Raw genomic sequence first — 23622 nt, forward strand, 5'->3', positions numbered from 1 at the left:
GATTGCCTGTTCTGTTCATTCCCTATGAAGTACCCTGGTATTGGCCGCTTTCAGAAGACTGGATACTGAGCTAGATGGACCATTGGGGTGACCCTGTATGGCCATTCTTATGTTCACTTCTAGCTGTACTACTATACTATTTTCCTTCTTCACAAGTTGTCTCCACTTGTAAGACCCAATGGGGAAAGAGTTAAACCACCAAGAAAAAAAAGGCTAATTATAAAATGTCCCTCCCCCACCATGTTAGGGATTTGTTTTTATATTATGGTAACATCTAGAAGTCTAAATCATGGCCTGTTATGCGAGGCACTGGTCACATACCGAACAACACAATCTCCACCCCAAAGAGTGGGAAACTCTCCCTTCTGGCCTCCTTGTTTCTCCTGGGAGGGAGTAAACTGAGACAGACCTGATGTACTAGCGTAACCATACTGGTGTAATTATGGCCCCAGACACGTTGTTGGGACAGAAGTAGTGCTTTCCCTTCTCCTGGGCCTGCTCTGCCTGCACAAGGTGGAGACTTAACGGCTCTGTGGAGCCTGCTTCCTGTCCCCCTACAAGAAGCAGTGGTATGGCACACTGGTGCCAGGAATTAAAGGGATGCATTACACCCCTCTACTCCCTTGCTGCAGTGCACCAGATGGTAAGTAAGGCAATTGCCTAGGGTGGGCCCCACAAAGCTAAGTTAAATGCTTCAGCCTCAGGTAGTGGGGCTTGGGCTTCAGAACCTGAAAGGGGTTCAGTAGTTGGGAAAGTTTGAGAACCACTGCACGAGACTCTAGCAACCTCTTCCAAACACAGTAAAACAATTGTTGCCAAACACTTGCGGTTTGAGTTTCTTCAGATCTCCTTAAACAACCACAAACAAAGAGTTTGATGGAATGATGTCAGATTGGAGGGAGGTCTCAAGAGTGGTTTCACAGAGCTCTGTTCTGGCTGGGTGGTAGTCAACATTGTAACTAATGCACTGAATGTAGGAATACCGAGCATATTGATCAAATTTGCAGATGACACAAAGCTAGGGGATATTGCAAACACTTTGGACGTTAGAGCTAAAATTGGAGAACTGGGCTATAGGCAACACAATGAAATTGAGCAAAGACAAATGTAAGGTACTACACTTGGAAGAAAAGCCAAATGCACAAATACAGAATGGGGGATAACTGGTGGATCACAACCTCTGCATGAGTAGTCAATGCAATGCTGTTGTGTTTTTTGTTTTTAAAGGGCAAATCAGTTTTTAGGTTGCATTAACAGAGGCATATAGCACACAAGTCACAGTGATAGTACCACTGTACTTGGTGCTGGTTAGGCCTCAGCTGGGTTACAGTGTTTCTCCCACCCCCAAACTATAATAGAGAAGTGATTTATTAATGTCTCTAATTACTGCTGTGAAAATAGCTAAAACTTTGAAATTAGTTAAATAAATATTACTTTTAAGCAGGGTGAATTTGATTTAAATCCTGATTTAAATCACTAGTCAGGAAGACTCAATTTATTCATAGTTTTCTCAATAAAAGTGCATTCTTGTTGGTTGTTAACCTTAATACATATTCTTCACAACTCAGCGATAGATGTATGTTTCATTTTTAGGAGGTACTCAACTATACATTTTTAAACACTGATTTATTCTGGAAACTTTTCAGATTAGTTTCATTTTCTGATATAGCTGTAAATGATTGGTTATTTCATTTATGAAAGGTAATTGAAGCAGATATTTATGAAGTCATTGGGAGGTGAACTATCTCCAGTTGAACAGGTTAATAATTAATATTTGGAGGATTTTCTTGCCATGCTGTTTTAGGATGAGAATATCACCAGACAGACACACAAATTGCTTTATTTAACTAAAACAACAACGTTAAGTATTCTGGTTTTTTTCTTCAGCAGCAAACATAATATTTTAACAAAACAAGCATATGTCCCTCATTTCTCACATTTATCTCCAGAATTCTCCTTGTCCAGATCTATTCCGCCCCCCACAATCTTCTATTCATTGAACTTTGACACTTTGCACTTTTAGAGAGAGGTAAAAGGATTGACTCTGTGTGCAGAAATTTGCAGATGAACAATAGAGTTGAGGTCTCTTATTTCTCACCTCTATATGATGTTTATTTAAAAACATTTTTGCTGTTAACGAGCATTGTCGTCTGAAGAAACAAATCCACAGTTTGAGAACTGCAAAACTAAGCATCTCTGATATCTTCTAGACTGAGCACTGAGTCTCATTGGGTAGGTAGAAAGATTAACCTAAATAATCTATATAGAAGCCCCTGAAACCCCATAAAATTGAGTCTCTAATCCACGAACTATTGAAACTCATTTACAAAACTTTTCTTAAACATTACATGAATATATTGTCTCCTCCTATAGAATTTGAATTTATAATCCCTATCCCATGATGAGATATCTTTGAGCTATAATGTATCTTAATTAAAACTATCTTTTAGATAGGTTTCTTCCTCAAAATCATTTTATCAAAAAAATCTGATTTTAAATAAAATCTGATTTTTTTTAAAATCATTGATTTTTATCCACTCTGCTTTTAAGGAAAATATCTTTTACTTTGAAATGTGTTGTAATTACAGAATTTTAGATTGCATTGGCAAGTTCTGCTGCTGACTTTTACATTAGTATAACATAGAACAGCTTTTTATAATGGACATTAGTCTTTTAGTTCAAGACATTGCTTAAATTTTCATCTAACATACCATTGGTGACATAGAGCAGAGGGCTGTATAAAATTACTAAACTTGTAACAGACTTTTCTACCATTTTAAAAATGTAAGTGTGCAACCAAAATGTGAAAGCAGCAAAGAATCCTGTGGTGCCTTATAGACGTAACAGATGTTTTGGAGCATTTCACCCACGACAGCTCATGCTCCAAAACGTCCGTTAGTCTATAAGGTCCCACAGGATTCTTTGCTGCTTTTACAGATCCAGACTAACATGGCTACCCCTCTGATACTTGAAACCAAAATGTGATGGTACAAGCTGACAGTTTTGAACAGAACTGTTAGTGACTATTTGAAAAGCACAATACCGTGCATGCAGTTGTGTTCACATAAAGCAAAGAATAAACCTCTGTTTGTGAATGTTCACTGATTTCAATAGGCTTTTCAGAAGCGCTGCATATTAAAATTCACAAAGAATCCTGTGGCACCTTATAGACTAACAGACGTTTTGGAGCATGAGCTTTCGTGGGTGAATACCCACTTCCCATGACATGCATCTGAGGAAGTGGGTATTCACCCACGAAAGCTCATGCTCCAAAACGTCTGTTAGTCTATAAGGTGCCACAGGATTCTTTGCTGCTTTTACAGATCCAGACTAACACGGCTACCCTCTGATAATTAAAATTCACGGCACTTAAAATACATACATATTAATTATAGCAGTACAGTTCAGCAACATGCTCATGATCTGGTTCTCTCCATCTTTCTCCTGTAACTCTGTACTGGAATAAGTATTTTCCTAATATTCCTAGTGTATTTTAGGAGATGTTTATATGCTGTCGCTTTGAAAAACTTGTTTTTTCAACATGTTTCATCTTGTAAGAAGTATATAAAAAGCATGGAAATGCTTAAGCTTTTTTGGATTACTGCTCAATGACCCTCATTGCTTTTGAGACTGAGAGGTGTTGGACATGTTGTCATAACTTAGTCCCAGATTTGGACCTTAGCGTCCAAAATATGGGGGTTAGCATGAAAACCTCCAAGCTTAGTTACCAGCTTGGACCTGGTACTGCTGCCACCACCCAAAAAATTAGAGTGTTTTGGGGCACTCTGGTCCCCCCAAAAACCGTCCCTGGGGACCCCAAGACCCAAATCCCTTGAGTTTCACAACAAAGGGAAATAAACCTTCCCCCCCCCCCCCAGGTGTTCCTGGAGAGATACACAGAAGCAAACTCCGTGAATCTAAACAGAGGGATTCCACCCTCCCCCTTCCCAGCCTGGAGAACAGAATTACCGAGAGTCAATCTCTCTCCCCCCCTCACCCAGAGGGAATGCAAAGTCAGGCTAGTACATCTAACACACCCAGGTTCCCCCCTGACTTTTTCCTCCCACCAATTTCCTGGTGAGCTGCAGACCCAATTTCCTGGAGTTCCTTACTAAAGAAAAACTTTAACAGGTTTTAAAAGAAAGCTTTATATAAAAAGAAAGAAAAATACATAAAAATGGTCTCTCTGTGTTAAGGTGACAAATACAGGGTCAATTGCTTAAAAGAATATTGAATAAACAGCCTTATTCAAACAGAATACAATTCAAAGCACTTCAGCAATTATAGACATGTAAATACAAAAACATATAAATCCTTATTTGATCTTTGGTACTCACAAGTGGGAAATAGAAGATTAGAAAGCAGGAAATAGAAAACCACCTCATCTGAGAGAGCATACAGGCAGAAGACCAAGAACTCAGACACAAAACTCCCCTCCACCCAGAGTTGAAAAAATCCTGTTTCCTAATTGGTCCTCTGGTCAGGTGCTTCAGGTTACTTTTTTTTCAGGTGAAAGAGACATTAACCCTTAGCTATCTGGTTATGACACATGTACAGATTGCAATCGTTTATATGAGCAATTAGTGGAAGATATAATTGGTAGGTAGTAGTCTTTTTAAATAGAGGTTTGGCTACCTTTTAAGTATGTTGCCATTTCAAACATTGCTGTTTTGAGCTTTTTTTGTAATTTTTGATTGAAGATTAATAACTATTTGAGGTTTTATGCATAAATTGTAACGCATTGAATTTTACTTGTATTCCATTTCTCTTGCATTTAGCCTTATGCATCAGCAACTGAATTTAGAAGTATAGTTTTCTGACCAACATCATGCTGTTTAAACAGCATACCATTTAAACACAGAAATTCTATTGTGACAGTTATCCCAAATATGTAACTGTTAGGATATGGGACCAACTTAATAAAAATGTGTTTTTTAATAATGTGAATTAACTGGATCCTTAATGTTTGAAAGGCTGGATGTTCACAGAATATCAGGGTTGGAAGGGACCTCAGGAAGTCATCTAGTCCAAACCCCTGCTCAAGCAGGACCAATCCCCAGGCAGATTTTTGCCCCAGTTCCCTAAATGGCCCCCCTCAAGGATTGAACTCACAACCCTGAATTTAGCAGACCAATGCTCAAACCACTGAACTGTCCCTCGTCCTCCAATGTTTAAGATATTCGTTTCTGATGAAGAGGCAAGTTCAGCCTGCTATTTAGTCTGAACTTTTTACTAAAGCATTTAACATGCTAATATATTGCATATTGCCTTGTAGATGATCCGAGTAGCCCTAGTATTGACCATGATATTGCACACATTCCCGCTTCTGCTGTTATTTCTGCATCTGCTGCTCAAGCTCCCACTGTAACAACAGTTCCTCCCAGTCCCACATCTTCAGTTCCTTTAATTCGACGTCAGCTATCCCATGACCATGGTAAGTTTTTTTAAACTTTTAAACAAAACTTTTTTTCTTTTAAAATTGCTTTTCTTTGCAGGGAGTATATGGCAGCTTATGATGTTTTATTGCTTCAAACAGTCAAAACATAAAATCTGATTGCAGCTGATTAGTATTTGATAATTTTGATTGACTTGCAGAATCTATCAGGCCTAGTATATTGGATGGTCAGTCTCCTGCAAAAACTGAGAGATCCAAGTCTTATGATGAAGGATTGGATGACTATAAAGAAGAAGGAAAATTGTAAGTCCTGAATAAATCTGTGTGCGCGCGAACAGGCGCATGCACTTTTTTATTAAAAAGTATACAAAAGTTCATTATAATACCTACTTTTTTCTCCCAACAGGTCTATTAAACATGTATCTAGTTTAAAGGGGATCAAGGTTAGTAGTATATTTAACAATATTATCAGAGTTGTGGATATTAGTGTTTGCTAATGAGTTATATGAATTTTAAATATTGTGCTGGATCACATATGTGAAATCATGGCAATTTGTTTGTAACCTATTTAATCATTCTAAAATGACCTTTTCATGCCAGATATTTTTTCCTGAAAGGCACCATACTGTGACAAGTTAGTAAATGTGAACTGCTCTTCTCCAATTTCTCTACTATTTTTAAAGGTACTTTAAAATGCCATTACACTTGTTTTATAGCTGAACTAAAGGCTTTGGTGGTCATTTTCTGCAGCATCTCACATCTGAGCTATAGTATATGATGCACTCAAAGACAAAAATATCAAAATAAATAAAGGTGGAATGTCTCAAGAATTACATAGGCTTGAATAGTGCGTGACTTCACAGTTAATCATTTTGTACTAATGGAATAGTAGAAATATTCATACCCTGATAATTATTTCCTTGCACCATACACGGAGGAGACATTCACATAGAGATGTTGGGGGAAGAAGCGGGAGAATTACCTAAATATAGACCTCTACTGAGAAATCTATTTAGAGGACCTCTTGATATTCTGACTCCTATTTTTCTTTAGGTCCCAGACAGCCAAAAATCTTCAGAAGACTCTGGATCCAGACAAGATTCCTCTTCAGAGGTCTTTGGCGATGCCTCCAAGGAAGGATGGCTCTATTTTCGACAGCTTATCTCAGACAAGGGAAAGGTATTGTGCTTTCTAACTTACATAAAGGATAATATAAAAAATACGACTGCCAAAATTGAGGGTAAGAAAAGTCAAGCTATAGGCAAGAGCCATTCCTTGTAAAGCTTTCTTGTATGCAGTAAGAGATTATGTAAGGGGCACTAACAAAATGACGTTAAGCATTTAGCTTTAATCGGGCAACTTCTACATCTTCTTTCATAGATTATCTTCATAGCTGCCTTCATTTCTGTTGGTTTAAATTAAGAGCAATAGTGAGAATTTCATATCTCAGATCTAGTTATTTAGTGCAAATCAACTTCTAGAATGATGGGAGTGTGGCTGTTTCTTATGTTAACAGTGGGACAGATTTGTGTATTTACATCATTTTTGAAGTCGAACAGACCTCATAGACTCACTGGAAATTCATAGGCCAAGATTTTCAAAGATGAAGGAGCCTGATTTTCAGAGGGGAAGGGAGGTAGCTCGGGGCTTCTTACAATCAAGCCTTTTGAAGATGACATAAGTGGAGCACCCAGTCACTTTTGAAAATCTTGGTTATAATGCCTGCTAGTTCTGTAACTATCCCTTCTTAAAATTTCAGATCCTTTTGCTACTGTCACATTTCCACACATACAATATTATATGCTAAGGTAGGAGGGACAGTTGAGATTTCCCTTTTCTCTTGGTGCAAAGTGGTCAGTGACTAGTACTTTTATTATACAAAAGCTGAGTGTTCTGTGCCATCCTGTGTTCTAAAAGTTTTGTATGTGGCTTATAACTAGGTAACAATAACATGTGTGACGCACACAAACAAACTGGTTCATATTTTCCAGCGAGTTGGTGGCAGCATTCGGCCATGGAAACAAATATATGTTGTTCTTCGAGGTCATTCACTTTATTTATACAAGGATAAAAAAGAGCAGACAACTCCATCTGAAGAAGAACAACCTATTAGTATCAATGCATGTTTGATAGATATCTCATACAGTGAAACCAAGAGGAAAAATGTATTTCGGCTCACCACATCAGACTGCGAGTATCTATTTCAGGCTGAAGACCGAGATGACATGTTAGCATGGATTAAGGCTATACAAGACAATAGCAACCTCAATGATCAGGTAGCCATATAATATCTGTTGTATAACCGTATATGTTGTCTTATTCTATTGTATTTTCTTTTAATCATTATACTTTTTTATTTATAATAGGACAAATATATTTTTCTGGTTTTGGTTGCCATTAAATTGAAATACGGATTAGGGAGTAAAAGAAAAACTGCAGTGAAATTAGATACCCATATAACTACATCTATTTGCATAGAAGAAGAAATTCTTAATCTGTCTTGTGAAGTTTAAATATCCCAAAGAATAACTGAGTGATAAAAAGATGGCAATTTAATAATCTGATGTTTAGTTAATCTGTACTTACCTTTAGTTTTGCCCATTAAAAAGTTGTTTAAAAATCATTTTTAATTTAACTACAAACATTTGAAATTACGCTGTACAATACCTGTTAAAATCCCTATTTTACAATGTAATCAGATGGGAACAGTAATTTCTGGCCTGTTTTGTCCCAGCAGACTCCCGTTGGGAAGTAGCAGTATAGGAGCAGTTTTCACTTAGAAACTTTGCACCATTAATAGTTTACATAGTGAAATATTGACAGGTATTTCAAAAAACCTGTTTTGTAATTTTCATACTCATTTCCATAAATTCTAATAAACATATTAGAGGATAGAGCATGTTGTATGCATATGCACACATGCATATTATATATAAATGTTGATATCTGTCTCTATACATATTGCATTTGTAAAACATTTTTTGTATGTATTTTTGATAGGTTTACATTTTTGTTCCCCCAGAGCACTGCTTTACTGCGTTATATCCAAATTCGTGTTATATCGGGTGGCGTTATATCAAAGTAGCGGTGTATTCTCTATTCCTGAGAATACCCATTACATATTAGTGTACTGGAATTGAACTCTACAACTACCCAGTGTATGTTATCTGATTAGAATACACACAACTATTCCCATAAAGGTGGTTAGATAAGCTTTTGCAATGGTATTGTCAAAACGAGGATTATGAAGTAGATCTTGATGGATTTTTTTACAGGATACTGGTGTCACTAGTAGGGACCTAATTAGCCGGAGGATTAAAGAATATAGCACAATGATGAGGTAAGCAGTATATATGTAGCTGGCAGTTTTATTTGCCTGGTGCCTAGCTTCTCCATACCAAGTAATGTCTTCTTTCAGTTCTTCCAGCAGCAAAACAGAGCCATCCCCCAAAACACCTCGCCAGAGTCTCAGTATCAGGCAAACATTCCTTGGCACTAAAGCAGAACAAAGGACCCAAAGTCCTCACTCTCCCAAGGAGGAGTCGGAAAGGAAGCTGCTCACTAAAGGTATGTATTCTGCATACGTTATTGTTTGTTAAACCTATAAAAAATTAACGTTGTATAAGGTCAAATATTCAGGACATAAGAGTTGCTTTAACCCAGTTCTTCAGATAAGTGAATATACATATGGAAACAAGCATTAACTAGTTTTTTGAGCTGTATTTATAATCAATGACAGTCTGTGGGCTGTCTTCACTACCATGCTACATCAGAACAGCTCTGCCAATGTAGCACATCTGGTCAAGACACATTATGTTGATAGAAGAGCATCTCCTGCCAACATAGTGCGGTGTCTAAGTCGATGTAACTTGTCACTTGGAGGTGGTTTTTTCAGGCCCTTGAAGTTCTGTATTGCAGTCTCTTCTGAGAGAAGTCTTGGCTCTTTTTTCTGCAACTGTCTGTAGTGACAGCAGCCATAGAATACACCTGCGTTGTGCTTCTCACAGCCAAGCTCTACCAAGCTTGTCCCTTGCTTCAGAGAAGACTAATCTTATCTAGCTCTAGTCTTTCCCTCCCCTGGTTGACCTGCAAATGACTAGGTAGAACCATTTTTAAATTATTGTTAAGAAAACAATTTTTCTCCAAAACCTTTTATAACGGTAGAGGATTTTCTTGCCCCATGAATTTAAAGTACACAAAGGAGAACATACTATTTAGGGTGAGAAAAGTTATTACTTTCCCCAGAGCAAGAAATTAAGCTCTGCTGAGCTCTTTCTAATGTGCCACATATTAAATTGCACAGATGAGTGAGCTGCAACTCTAAACGTAAGTCAATAATTGATCTCCAACTGGTAAAGTCTCAGACCAAAATTTCTAAAGGTAGTTGTTGGTGCACAGCACTGCTGAAAATCAGGCCACTGATTTAAGTGACTGAGTACTCAGCTTTGAACATGTGCACCTGAACTCGGAGAATAAATTCCGTTTTGTGCCCCAAACAAGTTTTCCTTTATACTGACTATCCTTATCATACCGTATTATATACTAAAACTGCAATAGCAGTTTGCTGGAGAGGTAGTGGTGAGTAACCTTCAGGATCTTAAACAGCATTATTTCTCCAGAAACCTCTGAATAAGAGGACAGGATCACATTAGGAGAATTATGGTCCTAGTGCAGCCTCACTTACCTGTGTCATTGAGGGGAACCAAACGTGCATATGACTCAGTTTTAGCAATTGAGACTGCATCAGTCTAAGGGTAAAATTTTCAAAAGCATCCAAGTCCCACTTTCGAAAGTGACTTAGGCAATTAGAAGCCTGCGTTCCATTGATTTTTCAGTGAGACTTGGGCTCCTAAGTAATTTCTGAAAATGAGACTTGGACACTTTTTTGAAAACTTTACTGTTAGCATAATTAAGTCACACAGTGCAAGCCAAGTTTTTTCAGCTGTTTCTAGCCCTAAGGCGTAGTCTACACTGAGGGAAATCGATCTAAGTTATGCAACTTCAGTTACGTGAATAACGTAGCTGAAGTTGACGTACTTAGATCTACTCACTGCGGTGTCTTCATGGTGGTGAGTCGACTGCTGCCGCTCCCCCACCGACTCTGCCTGTACCTCTCACAGAGCTGGAGTACAGGAGAGCACTCAGGGATCGATCGCTGCCCACTGATCTAGCCAGTAGTGAAGACATACCCAAGTCTTGGGATTGGGTGTATCCAAAATCGGTGGTGTTTCTTTGAGAGCTTGCTCATGAGGATTCCATTCTAGTTGTGCATATGCCCACGTGTGCGGTCATTGGAGATTTTTGCCTTAGTGGTATCCGTAGGGTCGGCTGGGATGCCCCCTTGAGTTCCACACTCATGCGTCGATATATCAGGCGCTGCCGGCCCTGTGCCCTCTCAGTTCCTTCTTACTGCATGTGTTGGTGAGTCGGAGCGCCTTTCCTTACATAGCAAGGGCTAGCGGTTTCATCTCTTCTGACTTTGAGCCTTAGGGCCTCGTAAATAGTTGGTTTATAGTAGTTAGTGTTAAGCGCTTGTTAAGTGTAGTTAGAAGTTAGCGTCCCAATGAGGACTTCTCTCCAGGCAGAGAATCCCCCGGTCTCCAGTGTTTAAGCCCTGCTTGGACTGCAACAGGCCTGTCCCTGTTAGTGACCCCCCACAGCAGTTGCCTCAACGGCTTGGAGGAATTGCATGTGAAAGACAAGTGTCACAACTGTAAAAACTTTTGACCCACGACCCAGAAAGAGAGCAACATCTGTTTGAGGGTCCTCCTCGTGGAGTCTGCTCTTTGCCTGGCTTCTGAGCCGTCCCAGCTGGACTCTACTCCTAGGACCTTGGCCTCAGAGCAAGCACACCCCCGGCACCAGTGCCCAGAAAGAAGACCAAGAAACATGGCTCCCTGACACTGGGCAAGAAAGGCCACGGGGTATCGGGTAAAGGACCCAGTTCTGGCTGCCCACCCACACCGGAGCCACATGGACATGCCTCCCTAGTCGGGGCCCTTAGCCCCCAAAAGTATCCACTGCTGAATCCTGGAAGCAGTAGGGAACCCAGTCTTGTGGCGGGATCAGTGTTTTCCCAGGCTCTCCTGGCACCTAGAGAGCAGAGGCCTTTACCAGCGCTGCAGGCACCATGTGTGCCACAGGAAGCAGCAAAGGCTCCCTCCAAGGGCAAGCCAGCTTCCAAGACCCCCCAAAGGCAGTTGAACGGGATGCCCCGGCTGTTCATCCCCTGTGAGGAAAGTGGATTTTGGAGTGGGCACTGGCTACTCTACCCCAACTTCCGAGCATGTTTCCTGCACCAAGCCTGGTGCCATCAACATTGCTCCAAGGTGGTCACCAACAAGTGGTGGTGTGAAGGGGGCATAGGCATCATGGGCATGCCCCATGCACTCCAATAGGGTCAGTGTGCTGTCCACTAACCGTGCTGCCAAGGTGGTGGTGTAGAAGTGGATGCAGCCTCCAATGCCCAATCACGCCTGTGTTGCCTTGTGAGGAGCTAATCTGCCCTTCCATGCTGGAGGAATCCCTTTCCAGAGACCACGGTGGAGTTGCTGATGCCTGCATTTGTCAGCTGACGGTTGTCGCTGGAGACTGGTGCTAGGGAGGCATGTCCATCCCCCAGACAAGGTGGTGGCGGGATCCTCAAGGGCCAGCATGCCAGATGATTTTAAAGAATACCTGCACCTCTAGGCCCTGCATCAACGCGTGGCCAAGAACTTCGGTCTAGAGGTGGAGGAGATGGTTGAGCATGTGGACACCTTGTTCAACGTCCTCAGCCTCTACCTCTGTCCATGTCACACTACCAGTGCATGACAGGTCCTCAAAATTGCCAAGCCCCTCTGGCAAACCCCATCATTCATTCCTCCCACCTCCAAAAGAGCTGAAAAAAAGTGCTTTGTCCTGGACAAAGGATTTGAGGACCTTTGTACCCATCCACCTCCAGGCTCATTGGTCGTTTCTGTGGACAAGGAAAGGACAAGCAGGGGCACACCAGTTCAACCCCAAAAATAGAGGTCAAAAGACTGGACCTTTTGGGGAGGGAAATTTATTCGACAGCTAGCCTGCAATTCCAGGTGGCGAACCACAAGGCTCTCTTGGGCAGGTATAATTTTAGCTTATGGGACTCCCTCTGAAAATTCAGAGTCCCTTCCCCCAAATTAGGCCCCAGAATTTGGCACTCTAGTGGAGGAGGGTACCACGGCAGCAAGATGATCTCTTCAAAGGGCCTTCAACCCCACATAATGGTGCAGGCCCTAGCCAGCTTCAGATGCTGTCGACACCCAAAGCTCTTTGAGTGGCTCAAGAGAGCCTTATACTCTCTGTGCCGCCCACACCGGCTCCCGTGGTTCCTCGGTCTCAGGGAAAACCCTATGCATGTGTCCCAGTCTCAGCGCTACCAATCCGCATTGAGAGGGATGTCCTGCCAGCATTTGCCCGCCCAGAGCAGTCACGCCTCAGGACTGGAGAGGCAGGCTCAGCGGTCGGCTCTTACACCCCAACCATGGGTTCCTCCATCTCTTGGTGTGGATACTGTGTGGCTAAACCTAGAGGAGTGGACCTGTGCAGAAGGAGTCCAACAAGTCCTCCTGGAAAGTAGAAAGCTCTCTACTAGACTGACTTACGTGGCCATGTGGATGAAGTTTTCCCTCTGGGCGTCTGAACGGGGCATCTCTTCTTCACGTTCCTCCATACAGGCGGTTCTGGACTACCTGCTCCATTTGAGGAACCAGGGCCTGGCGCACACTTCCATTAGAGTGCATCTTGCGGCCATCTCCACGTTTCACCCGCCAATCCCATGACATGACGGTCAGATTCTTGAGAGGATTGGAGAGACTCTTCCCACAGGTGCAGGCTCCCGTCCTGCAGTGGGATCTTAACTTGGTTCTCTCTAGGCTCACCGGCCTGCCCTTTGAATGGCTGTGTTCCTGCTCCCTTTCCCATCTGTCATGGAAGGTTGTGTTCCTGGTGTTGGTGATGTGGGCGAGACGGGTCTCAGAAATTAAAGCCTTGGCCTCAGAACTGCCACACACTGTCTTCTACAAAGATAAGGTTCAGTTGCGGCCCCACCTGGCCTTCCTGCCAAAGGCGGTCTCCACCTTCCATATGAACCAGAACATTATCTTCCCAGTGTTCTGTCCCAAAGCACACAACACCAGTGAAGAGAGGCGTCTTTATGCCCTGGATGTCCGGAGGGCCTTGGCTTTTTACTTAGAGCATACTACAAGCCTTTCTGTAAATTGACTCAACTCTTCATCACTACAGTGGATAGGATGAAGGGTCATCCGATGCTCAGGCATCTTCAGCAGCCTTCCTGGCGCACATTCCTATCCAGGACATCAGTAGAGCCACAATGTGGTCCTTTGTCCACACTTTTACTGCTCATTATGCCATCACTCAACAGGCCAGGGATGACACTGGGTTCAGCAAAGCTGTGTTGCTATCTACATGACCGTGAACTTCTACCCACCTCCAGGGGTACTGCTTGGGAGTCACCTGATATGGAATGGACATGAACAAGCACTTGAAGAAGAAAAGACAGTTACTTTTTCCATAACCGGTGTTTTTTGAAATGTGTTGCTCATGTTCATTCCATGACCTGCCCTCCTTCCTCACTGTCAGAATTTTCAGCAAGAAGGAACTGAGGGTGTGTGGAGCAGGCAGTGTCCCTTATACCGCGTCATGCGAACGCCACTCCAGGGGGTGTCAGAGCCAGTCCCCTACAGATACTACTGAGGAAGAACTTCTGGCACATGTGATGCGCACACACACCTAATATGGAATGGACATGAGCAACACATGTTGAACACCAGTTACGGAAAAGATAACTGTCTTTTTCTCATGGTCTCTCCGGCCTCCATCCTCCCCTCCCTGGATCTGGGAGACTGGTACGCCACCCTCGGCTTGAAGGATGCTTATTTCCATATTTCACGGTCACAGATGCTTTCTCTTTTTCATGGTGGGTGGATGCCGTTTCCAGTTTACAGTGCTGCCCTTTGGCCTCTCATCTGCACAGAGGGTGTTAACAAAATGTATGGTGCCAGTGGCTGCTTGCTTATGACGTTGAGGGGTCCAGATCTTCCTGTATCTCGCTGATCGGCTCATCAAGAGCAGATCTCCAGAACACATGCAGAGGAGTCTTAATCTGGTGCGCTCACATGCCGCAACCTGAGCCTGTTGATAAACGACAAAAAATCTACCTTAAGGCCTGTGCAGCAGAGTTCATGGGAACAATTCTCAACTCCACGCAGGCCGGAACTTTCCTTCCAGAGGTGCGTTTTCAGACTGTCAGACCTGAGCTCCCATTTGAAAAACCACCTGCTCACCATGGCTCGCACCTGCCCGCGGTTGTTGGGCCGCATGTAATATGTGATCAGTCATGCCAGGCTCTATCTTTGGCCTCTGTAAGCGTGGCTGGTGTCGGTCTACATTCCCAACAGACACGATCTAAACCAAGTAGTTGGGGTGCTGGATCGCATCTTCTCATTGCTGGATTGGTGGTTGGACCCCAGGTCAGTGTTGGAGGGAGTTCCCTTCATGGGCCCGAGCCTGTTGCTGATCCTGGTCTCCGATGCGTTGGACCTGGGCTGGGAAGCCTATCTGGGCGAGCTCAGCATGCAGGGCTGCTGGTTGTGGGACAATCTTGCCCTCCACATCAACATCAGGGAACTCAGAGCGGTTTGCTTGGCCTCCCAGGCCCCACCTGAAGGGCAAGGTGGTGCAGGACCTTACAGATAATAACAGGCAGGGAGGAGCCAGGTCGTTGGCCTTTTGCCAAGAAGCTCTCTGCCTTTGGGACTTGTGTAAGGCATGCCATCCATCTGGTAGCCGCACATCTACCTGGGACCAGGAACATGTTAGCAGATCACCTCAGCAGGGACCTTCTCGTCTCACTGCGAGTGGTTGCTCCATCCAGAGGCGGTCAGTACAATCTTCCAGAGGTGGGAGACTCCTCAGGTGGACCTGTTCGTGCCCAGGCAGAACAGAAGTGCCATTTGTTCTGTTTGATCCGGGGGATGGACAGGAGCTCCCTGTCAGACGAGTTTCTCATCTCATGGTTGGGAGCGCTGATGCACGCCTTCCTGCTAGTGCCATTGATTTACAGAGTCCTCCTGAAGATCAAAAAGGACAGGGTGAAGGTTATCCTAATAGCTTCTGCGTTGCCTCACCAGCACTGGTTCAGTACGCTGCTGGACCTTTCGATAGCCGCCCTGCTGCAGCCCCTTTGGCTGTGTCTGCTGTCCCAGAACCATAGCAGCCTTCTGCACCCAAACATGCTGGCGGTACGCTTCACAGCATGGCTGCTGCATAGCTAAATACAGATTAACGATAATGCTCAGCCCAGGTTCAGCAGGTCTTGTGGGGTAGTAGGAAACCTTCCACCAGAGTGACTTACCTGGCCAAGTGGAAAAGATTCACGAGCTGGACCTTGGAACAGCGTATCTGGGCCAAGCTAGCCTCACTGCAGGAGATCCTGGATTATCTTCTGCACCTCAGACTCCAAGGTTTGTCCTTGTTATCAATCAGGGTCCACCTGGCCGCTATTTCAGCTTTCCACCCTTCGTTCCAAGGCAGATTAGTCATTGCTTATGACATGATGGCCTGGTTTTTGAAAGATCTGGAGCATCTCTACTCACACATCCGGGATCCCGCTCCCTCCCTGGGACCTGAACCTTGTGTTGTCAAGGCTCTTTGACCCTCTGGCTTCCTGCTCTTCCCTGGAAGGTTTCATTCTTAGTTGTGATAACGTTGGCCTGCAGTGTGTCCGAGATCAGGGTGTTTATTCCAGAAAGATAAGGTCCAGCTGCGACCGCACCTGGCACTTCTGCCTAAGGTAGTTTCCCAGTTTCATACTGGCCAGCACATCTACCTATTTCCTGTCCAAAGCCCCATGCGTCACAGGAGGAGTGCAGTCTGCATGCCCTGGACGTCAGGAGGGCGCTGGCCTTCTACATAGATAGGACAAAGCTGTTCCATAAATCAGTGCAGTTGTTCATTGATGTGGCAGGTAGAATGAAGGGTTGCCCTGTGTGTCTGCTCAGAAGATTTGTTCTGTATCACTGCTTGCATCTGCTACTGCAGTGAGCTGGCAAACATGCCTCCGCTGGCAGCTGTGACAGCACACTCGACTAGGGCACAGGCATAGTCAGTGGCCTTCCTGGCACAGGTTCCAATTCAAGAGATCTGTGGGGCCACTACCTGGTCATCTGTCCACACATTCGCGTCTCATTAGGAACTTACCAGCAAGCTCGAGACAATGCTGGCTTTGTCAGAGCAGTGCTGCAAACTGCATGACTGTGAACGCTGAGCCCACCTCCATGGACATTGCTTGTGAGTCACCTAGAATGGAATTAACATGAGCAAGCACTTGAAGAAAATGGTTACCTTCCTTTTTGTAACTATTGTTCTTTAAGATGTGTTGCTCATGTCATTCCATCACCCAACTCTCTGCCCCTCTTTCGGAGTTGCGGGCCAGAAGGAACTGCGAGGGTGTAGGGCTGGTGGCACCGGATATACCAATGCATGAGTGCAGCACTCATGGGGGCACCATAGCTGACCCTACGGACACTGCTAAAGCAAAAATCTCTGACCATGCATGTGGGCTTGCGCACACCTAGAATGGAATGGACATGAGCAACACAACTCGAAGAACAACAGTTACAAAAAGGTAGATAACTGGTTTTTTCCAAGTCATGTGAAGAGGCAGTAGTATGTGTTTTTAGATAGACTAAGGGAGGCTGGCAAAATCCAGTCAGACCTTTTCAATGGAAGCCAGATGCCTGGTCTTGTCTGAGAAACTCTGCATATTTACTGAGTGTCTGCAGGGAGTTTGGACCATGAAACTGATGAAAATACAGCAAATCATAAAAAACTAAGTGGTTGGCCGTTTTGGTTTGATCAGAATTGGTTTTGATTGTATGACTTGAACATTTCCATTTTCTCCCCATTTGCTTTATATTAACAAAAAGATGAGACAAGTCCACCAAAAGACAAGGGAACATGGCGAAAAGGCATTCCAAACATCATGAGGAAGACATTTGAGAAGAAGCCATCTGCTTTAGGAACCTTTGGCGTTAGGCTGGATGACTGTCCCCCAGCTCTCACCAATAAAGTATGAAAGTAGTTTTTCTTTTCACTAGTTTGAAAATACTTGTATGTTCTTACTTGTGAGAGACATTTTTTAAACAAAAGCAACAATCTTCTCCCTTCTCTGCCTCCCGCTCCCCCCAGTATATTCCACTGATAGTCGACATATGCTGCAAACTGGTTGAAGAACGAGGCCTTGAATACACAGGTATATACAGAGTCCCTGGAAACAATGCTGCTATCTCAAGTATGCAAGAGGAACTCAATAAAGGAATGACTGACATCGATGTTCATGATGATGTAAGTCGGTGTTCGCTATATTTCCATGTAAAATAATCTCTTCTAGGAGGTTTATTATGAATATAGCAATACAAAGTCTGTGTGTGTGTCTGTCTGTCTCTCTCTCTTTTAAATACATAGAAATGGCGAGACTTGAATGTGATAAGCAGTTTACTGAAATCCTTCTTCAGAAAGCTCCCAGAACCACTTTTTACTAATGGTGAGTTGTCTTCCCTTTTGGGCTTGTTTTAGGAATTTTTTCATCAAATATTAATCCTCATTAGGGCCTTCAAATGATTGAGAGAAAAAATCAAGTGAAAATAACCCAATGAAGTAATAAACTTCCACATTTCTGTATTAAAAAGGCTGATGATTGTGATTAAAATGGCTTACACATGTCAGCTGACAGTAATTTTTTCTCTTAACTGCCCAGGAATCACTGTAAATGGTTCCAAAACAGGAACATGCTTTGTTCATGTCTACATTGCATTGTATGTAGTAGGTTAGTACACGGTTAGTATCCTATTAATTTTAGCCCTCTGCCAAACTGAGCTAACACATTTTTCCTTCCTCCTCCCCTCACTGATCTCCTCATGCTTCTGAAGTAGTTTGAAATAGTGTAACCGTGTGTGTCTGGATGTGTGTGTAACCACTCTTCAACTTTGGTAGAACAGCTGTGGGAATGGAATTTGTTGACTTGGAACAGCGTATGCTCCATCTGCATTTATTTATAGGTTTAATAGAAATAGTGGGGGTTTTAAAGAATTGTGTTTTAAATTAGTAGTAGGTTAACTTTTATAATCACAATCCAGTGATATTCCCAATCAAATTATTAGAATTTATCAATTTAATTTGACATAAATTCTTTGAGCTATTTTTCCATTACAGCTGCTAGATATATTATGTAAAAGTTGAAACTGGTTAATTTCTGTTTTCTACGAAATTTCTGTCTCTCTCATGCAGTAAAACAGATTGTTTGTTTGTTTTCTTTTGTCAGACAAATATGCCGATTTCATAGATGCCAATAGAAAAGAAGATCCTATTGAGCGGCTGAAAACACTTAAGAGGCTGGTATGCTGACTTTGAATACATTTTAAATGCAGTACAATTTAGCACTAAAATATTTTAAACTCCATACTAAATTTTTTTTATTTCAGATTCACGATTTACCTGAACATCATTATGAAACACTTAAGTTTCTTTCTGCACATCTGAAGACCGTAGCAGAGAATTCAGAAAAGAACAAGGTATCAAACCAAATATACAAGACGTTTTGTTCCGTTTTACTTATTTGAACAAATTTAATTGAGTGGGATTATTTCAGGTGATAAACCCATCTGTGTCAACCCAAGGTTTTATTGGTTAAGGTCGGTAAAGTCAACATAAGGCTCTTCGCTCTGTTGAGGAGCTTTTGGATTAGATGCGTCTGTATACAAAGTGTGCACTGGTGTAACTAAAATTCCTTTTTATTTACTTGAAACTGGGTACGAATCACCTGTGTGGTCACAATTAAGTTGGTTTACGACTGGCTTATGTTGAAGTTACAGAATTAAACAATATGTATATAAAGCCAGTCGTAAACCAACTTAATTGTGACCATCCGTGCGCCCATGCAAGGTTTCAGCTAGTTGAACTGAACAGTTCAAAACCAATTTCAGTTAAAATGGTGCACGTTTTGTGTGCAGACCTGAGAAGTCTGCTCAGTCTGTTTACTGTCTGATAATTAATGTTAAAGATCTCCATGAAAATAGGGGTCTGCCATTATTTCGTTTAAAAAATGTCTCATTTTCCCACTGTTTGTGTAGTATGTTATGCTGTACTTCATTTCAGTGTTCTACAGTTCTCAAGATTGGGCCCATGCTTTGTGTAGGGTGTTAGGATCCTTCAGAATAAAATGCTCTGGGTAAAACATAAAAACCGCCTAAGTCTAGTTAATTTTCAGTGAGACTTAAGCTCCCAAGCACCTATGTCACTTTTGAAAATTGGACTTCATCTCCTAAATCACTGAAATGATTTTGAAAATTTTACCCTCCATCTAAGTAAGTAAGATTTTGTTACAAATATTAATCAGATTTTGTGGGTGAATAAAAGCAAACCTGTATAAATGGTATGTGCTATCATCATTTCTTAATATACATTTTTGTGCAATGCTTAAAGCACTGTTCAGGGTGCTGTCTGATAGTAATTAGACCTTATAATAGCATTTTATATATCAGAAGTGTTTGTAAAAATTTCAGCTAATGAATCCTCATAGCATAAAGAACTAGCATTTTACAGAGCAGTGATCTGACTTGACCAAGGCAATGCACTGAGTCAAAGCTAGGATTCAGACTCAGAACATCCAGACTTGCAGTCTTGTTCTCATTCTTGTGGATCATGGGACCCTCCATTTATGAGGAGCTTATTCCATGTCATGAGCATGAGAAGATAAACTGTAAGCCACAATATATAATAATGCATAGTAGAAGTGCTGTGCTTATTCTTAGAATCATAGAAGATTAGGGTAGGAAGAGACCTCAGGAGGTCATCTAGTTCAACCACCTGCTCAAAGCAGGACCAACACCAACTAAATCATCCCAGCCAGGGCCTTAAAACTCTTTAAGGATGGAGATTCCGCCACCTCCCTAGGTAACCCATTCCAGCGCTTCACCACTCTCCTAGTGAAATAGTTCTTCCTAATATCCAACTGCAACCTGAGACCATTGCTCCTCGTTCTGTCATCTGCCACCCACTAAGAACAGTCTAGTTCCATCCTCTTTGGAACCCCCCTTCAAGTAGTTGAAGGCTGCTATCAAATCTCCCCCTCACCCCTTCTTTTCCTCAGGGCTGGTCTACACTACGGGGGGAAATCGATCTAAGATACGCAACTTCAGCTACGTGAATAACATAGCAGAAGTTGCGTAAGTATCTTAGATCGAATTACCTACCGTCCTCACGGCGTGGGATCAATGTCCGCGGCTCCCCATGTCGACTTTGCTACCGCCATTTGGGTTGGTGGAATTCCAGGATCAATAGGAGCTTGTTTGGGGATCGATATATCGTGTCTAGATGAGATGTGATATATCGATCCCCGAGAAATCAATTGCTACCCGCCGATATGGCAGGTAGTGAAGACATAGCCTCAGACTAAATAAGCCCAGTTCCCTCAGCCACCTTATAGTCCATTTATCCAATCCATACTTTTTAACTTGCTGGCAAAATACTGTGGGAGATCATACCAGAAGCTTTGCTAAAGTCAAGGTATATCATGTCCACCGCTTTCCCCATATCCACAGTGTCAGTTATCTCATCATAGAAGGCAATCAGGTTGGTCAGGCATGACTTGCCCTTGGTGAATCCATGTTTTCTGTTCTCATCACCTTCCTCCCTTCCAAGTACTTCAAAATGGATTCCTTGAGGACCTGCTCCGTGATTTTTCCAAGGACTGTGGTGAGGCTGACAAGTCTGTAGTTCCCCAGATTCTCCTTCCCTTTTTTAAAGATGGGCACTATATTTGCCTTTTTCCAATCCTCCAGGACCTCCCCTGATTGCCACAAATTTTCAAAGATAATGGCCAATGGCTCTGCAATCACATCAGCCAACTTCTTCAGCACTCTCTGATGCATTATATCTGGCACCATGGACCTGTGCATGTCCAGCTTTTCTAAATAATCTTTAACTTCTTTCACATTGAGGGCTGCTCACCTCCTTCCCAAACTGCACTGAGTACTTCAGCTTTTTCCACGTCTGTCACTAGGCTGCCTCCCCCATTCAGTAAGGGTCCCACACTTTCCCTGACCACCTTGTTGCTAACATACCTGTAGAAACCCTTCTTGTTATCCTTTACATCCCTTGCTAGCTGCAACTCTAATTGTGCTTTGGCCTTCCTGATTACACCCCTCTATGCTCGAGCAATATTTTTATACTCCTCCCTTGTCATCTGTCCAGATTTCCACTTCTTGTAAGCTTCCTTTTTGTGTTTAAGATCACCGACGATTTCTCTGTTAAGCCAAGCTGGTCACCTACTATATTTGCTATTCTTTCTGCACTTTGGGATGGTTTTGTTCCTGTGCCTTCAATAAGACTTCTTTAAAATACAGTCAGTTCTCTTGGACTCCTTTTCCCCTCATATTAGCCAACCAGGGGATCCTGCCCATCAGTTCCCTGATGGAGTCAGTCTGCTTTTCTGAAGTCCAGGGTCCATATTCTGCTGCTCTCCTGTCTTCTTTTTGTCAGAATCCTGAGCTCAACCATCTCATGGTCACTGCTGCCCAGGTTGCCACCCACTTTTACTTCCCCTACCAATTCTTCCCTGTTTGTGAGCAGCAGGTCAAGAGAAGCACAGCCATTAGTTGGTTCCTCCAGCACTTGCACCAGGAAGTTGTCACCAACACACTCCCAAAACTTCCTGGATTGTCTGTGCGCTGCTATGTTGCTCTCCCAGCAGATGTTAGGGTGATTGAAGTTCCCATGAGAACCAGGATCTGTGATCTGAAAACTTCTGTTAGTTGTCCGAAGAGAGCCTCGTCTATCTCATCCTCCTGGTCTGGTGAGCTACAGCAGACGCCCACCACAACATCACCCTTGTTGCTGTCACCTCTAAACTTAACCCAAAGACTCTCAATAGGCTTTTTTCCAGTTTCAAACTGGAGCTCTGAGAAATCATACTGCTCTCTTACATACAGTGCAAGTCCTTCACCTTTTCTCCCCTGCCTGTCCTTCCTGAACAGTTATACCCATCCATGACAGTGCTCCAGTCATGTGAGTTACCCACCAAGTCTCTGTTGTTCCAGTCGCAGCATAGTTAATTGACTGTGCCAAGACTTCCAATTCTTTCTGTTTGTTTCTCAGGCTTCTTGCGTTCGTGTGCAGGCACCTAAGATAACTAGACGATTGCCCTACTTTCTCAGTATGAATCAGGAGTCTCCCTTGTTGCACTCTCCTCGTGTTTCCTCCGAGTATCCCATTTCCCCATTTACCTCCAGGCTTAGGTCACCATCCTGTCGAACCTAGTTTTAAAGCCCTCCTCACTAGGTTAGCAAGCCTACCTGTAAAGATGCTCTCCCATCTCTTCGTTATGTGGATCCCATCTCTTCCTAGCAATCCAACAATATCCCATGGTCGAAGAATCCAAAGCCCTCTCTCTGACACCACCTGCATAACCACGCATTTACCTCCACAATTTGATGGTTCCTACCTTGGCCTTTTCCTTCAACAGGGAGGATGGACAAGAACACAACTTGTGCCTCAGAATCCTTTTATCCTTCTTCCCAGAGCCATGTAGTCTGCAGTGACCTGCATACTTGCTTATGGCTTTTGTCGTAAGGTGTAGTTTAAAAAGCAGATATACAGAATGAGTGATTTGTGTGCTGAGGAGATTGGACACATTTGGGTATTTAAGTATGATAGACTCACATAAGGTCCAAAATGCTGGTTGCCGTCTCCAGAGGTGAATGGGAGTGGAATGGGTTCTGTGCATCACAGGCTAGTGTGTGCACGGACAGTGGAGATTTCCATACCTTTTGAGAGCAGTGTTTGATTAATAATTGAAATTCTTCCCTGGTTGAATAAAAGCACTTTGAGATAAAATACAGTTTGGAAGTTTCCCAGTGCTTAAGGTGTCTAGAAGATGCTTGAATACCTTAATTAGAAGGCACTGTTTTTTACAGTGTTACTATTTTTACATAATCTAGTTTTAATGTAAAATCAATAATGCAGGTGGAATATATGAGAGAGTCCTTTTTAATTTAGCTTTTCCCTGGTTGTAAGCAACAGTTTGGGTTCTGAACTCCAATAAAGGAGTATATATGTTCCACTGTACAGAAGTGGACCAGGTTTTGTATAGCGGCATCTTTGCCTTTTTATCTGAAATGTACATTTTATAA

General features: G+C 42.8%; 1 protein-coding gene across 7 annotated transcripts in view; it reads left to right on the plus strand.

The window, feature by feature from the left end:
* Window positions 1–23622, plus strand: part of ARHGAP21 (Rho GTPase activating protein 21) — a 215204-nt gene that overhangs the window by 181497 nt on the left and 10085 nt on the right. For all 7 annotated transcript variants that reach the window (XM_030550346.1, XM_030550347.1, XM_030550349.1 and 4 more), the window contains 12 exons: window positions 5276–5434; window positions 5596–5698; window positions 5802–5838; window positions 6449–6574; window positions 7387–7671; window positions 8671–8735; window positions 8814–8962; window positions 17362–17504; window positions 17624–17779; window positions 17900–17978; window positions 18756–18829; window positions 18916–19005. In XM_030550346.1, coding sequence (XP_030406206.1) covers window positions 5276–5434; window positions 5596–5698; window positions 5802–5838; window positions 6449–6574; window positions 7387–7671; window positions 8671–8735; window positions 8814–8962; window positions 17362–17504; window positions 17624–17779; window positions 17900–17978; window positions 18756–18829; window positions 18916–19005 — 1466 coding nt within the window. The remainder of the gene's footprint in view (window positions 1–5275; window positions 5435–5595; window positions 5699–5801; window positions 5839–6448; window positions 6575–7386; window positions 7672–8670; window positions 8736–8813; window positions 8963–17361; window positions 17505–17623; window positions 17780–17899; window positions 17979–18755; window positions 18830–18915; window positions 19006–23622) is intronic.

This window comes from Gopherus evgoodei, chromosome 2 (genome assembly GCF_007399415.2).
Source record: "Gopherus evgoodei ecotype Sinaloan lineage chromosome 2, rGopEvg1_v1.p, whole genome shotgun sequence".
Lineage (NCBI taxonomy): Eukaryota > Metazoa > Chordata > Testudines > Testudinidae > Gopherus > Gopherus evgoodei.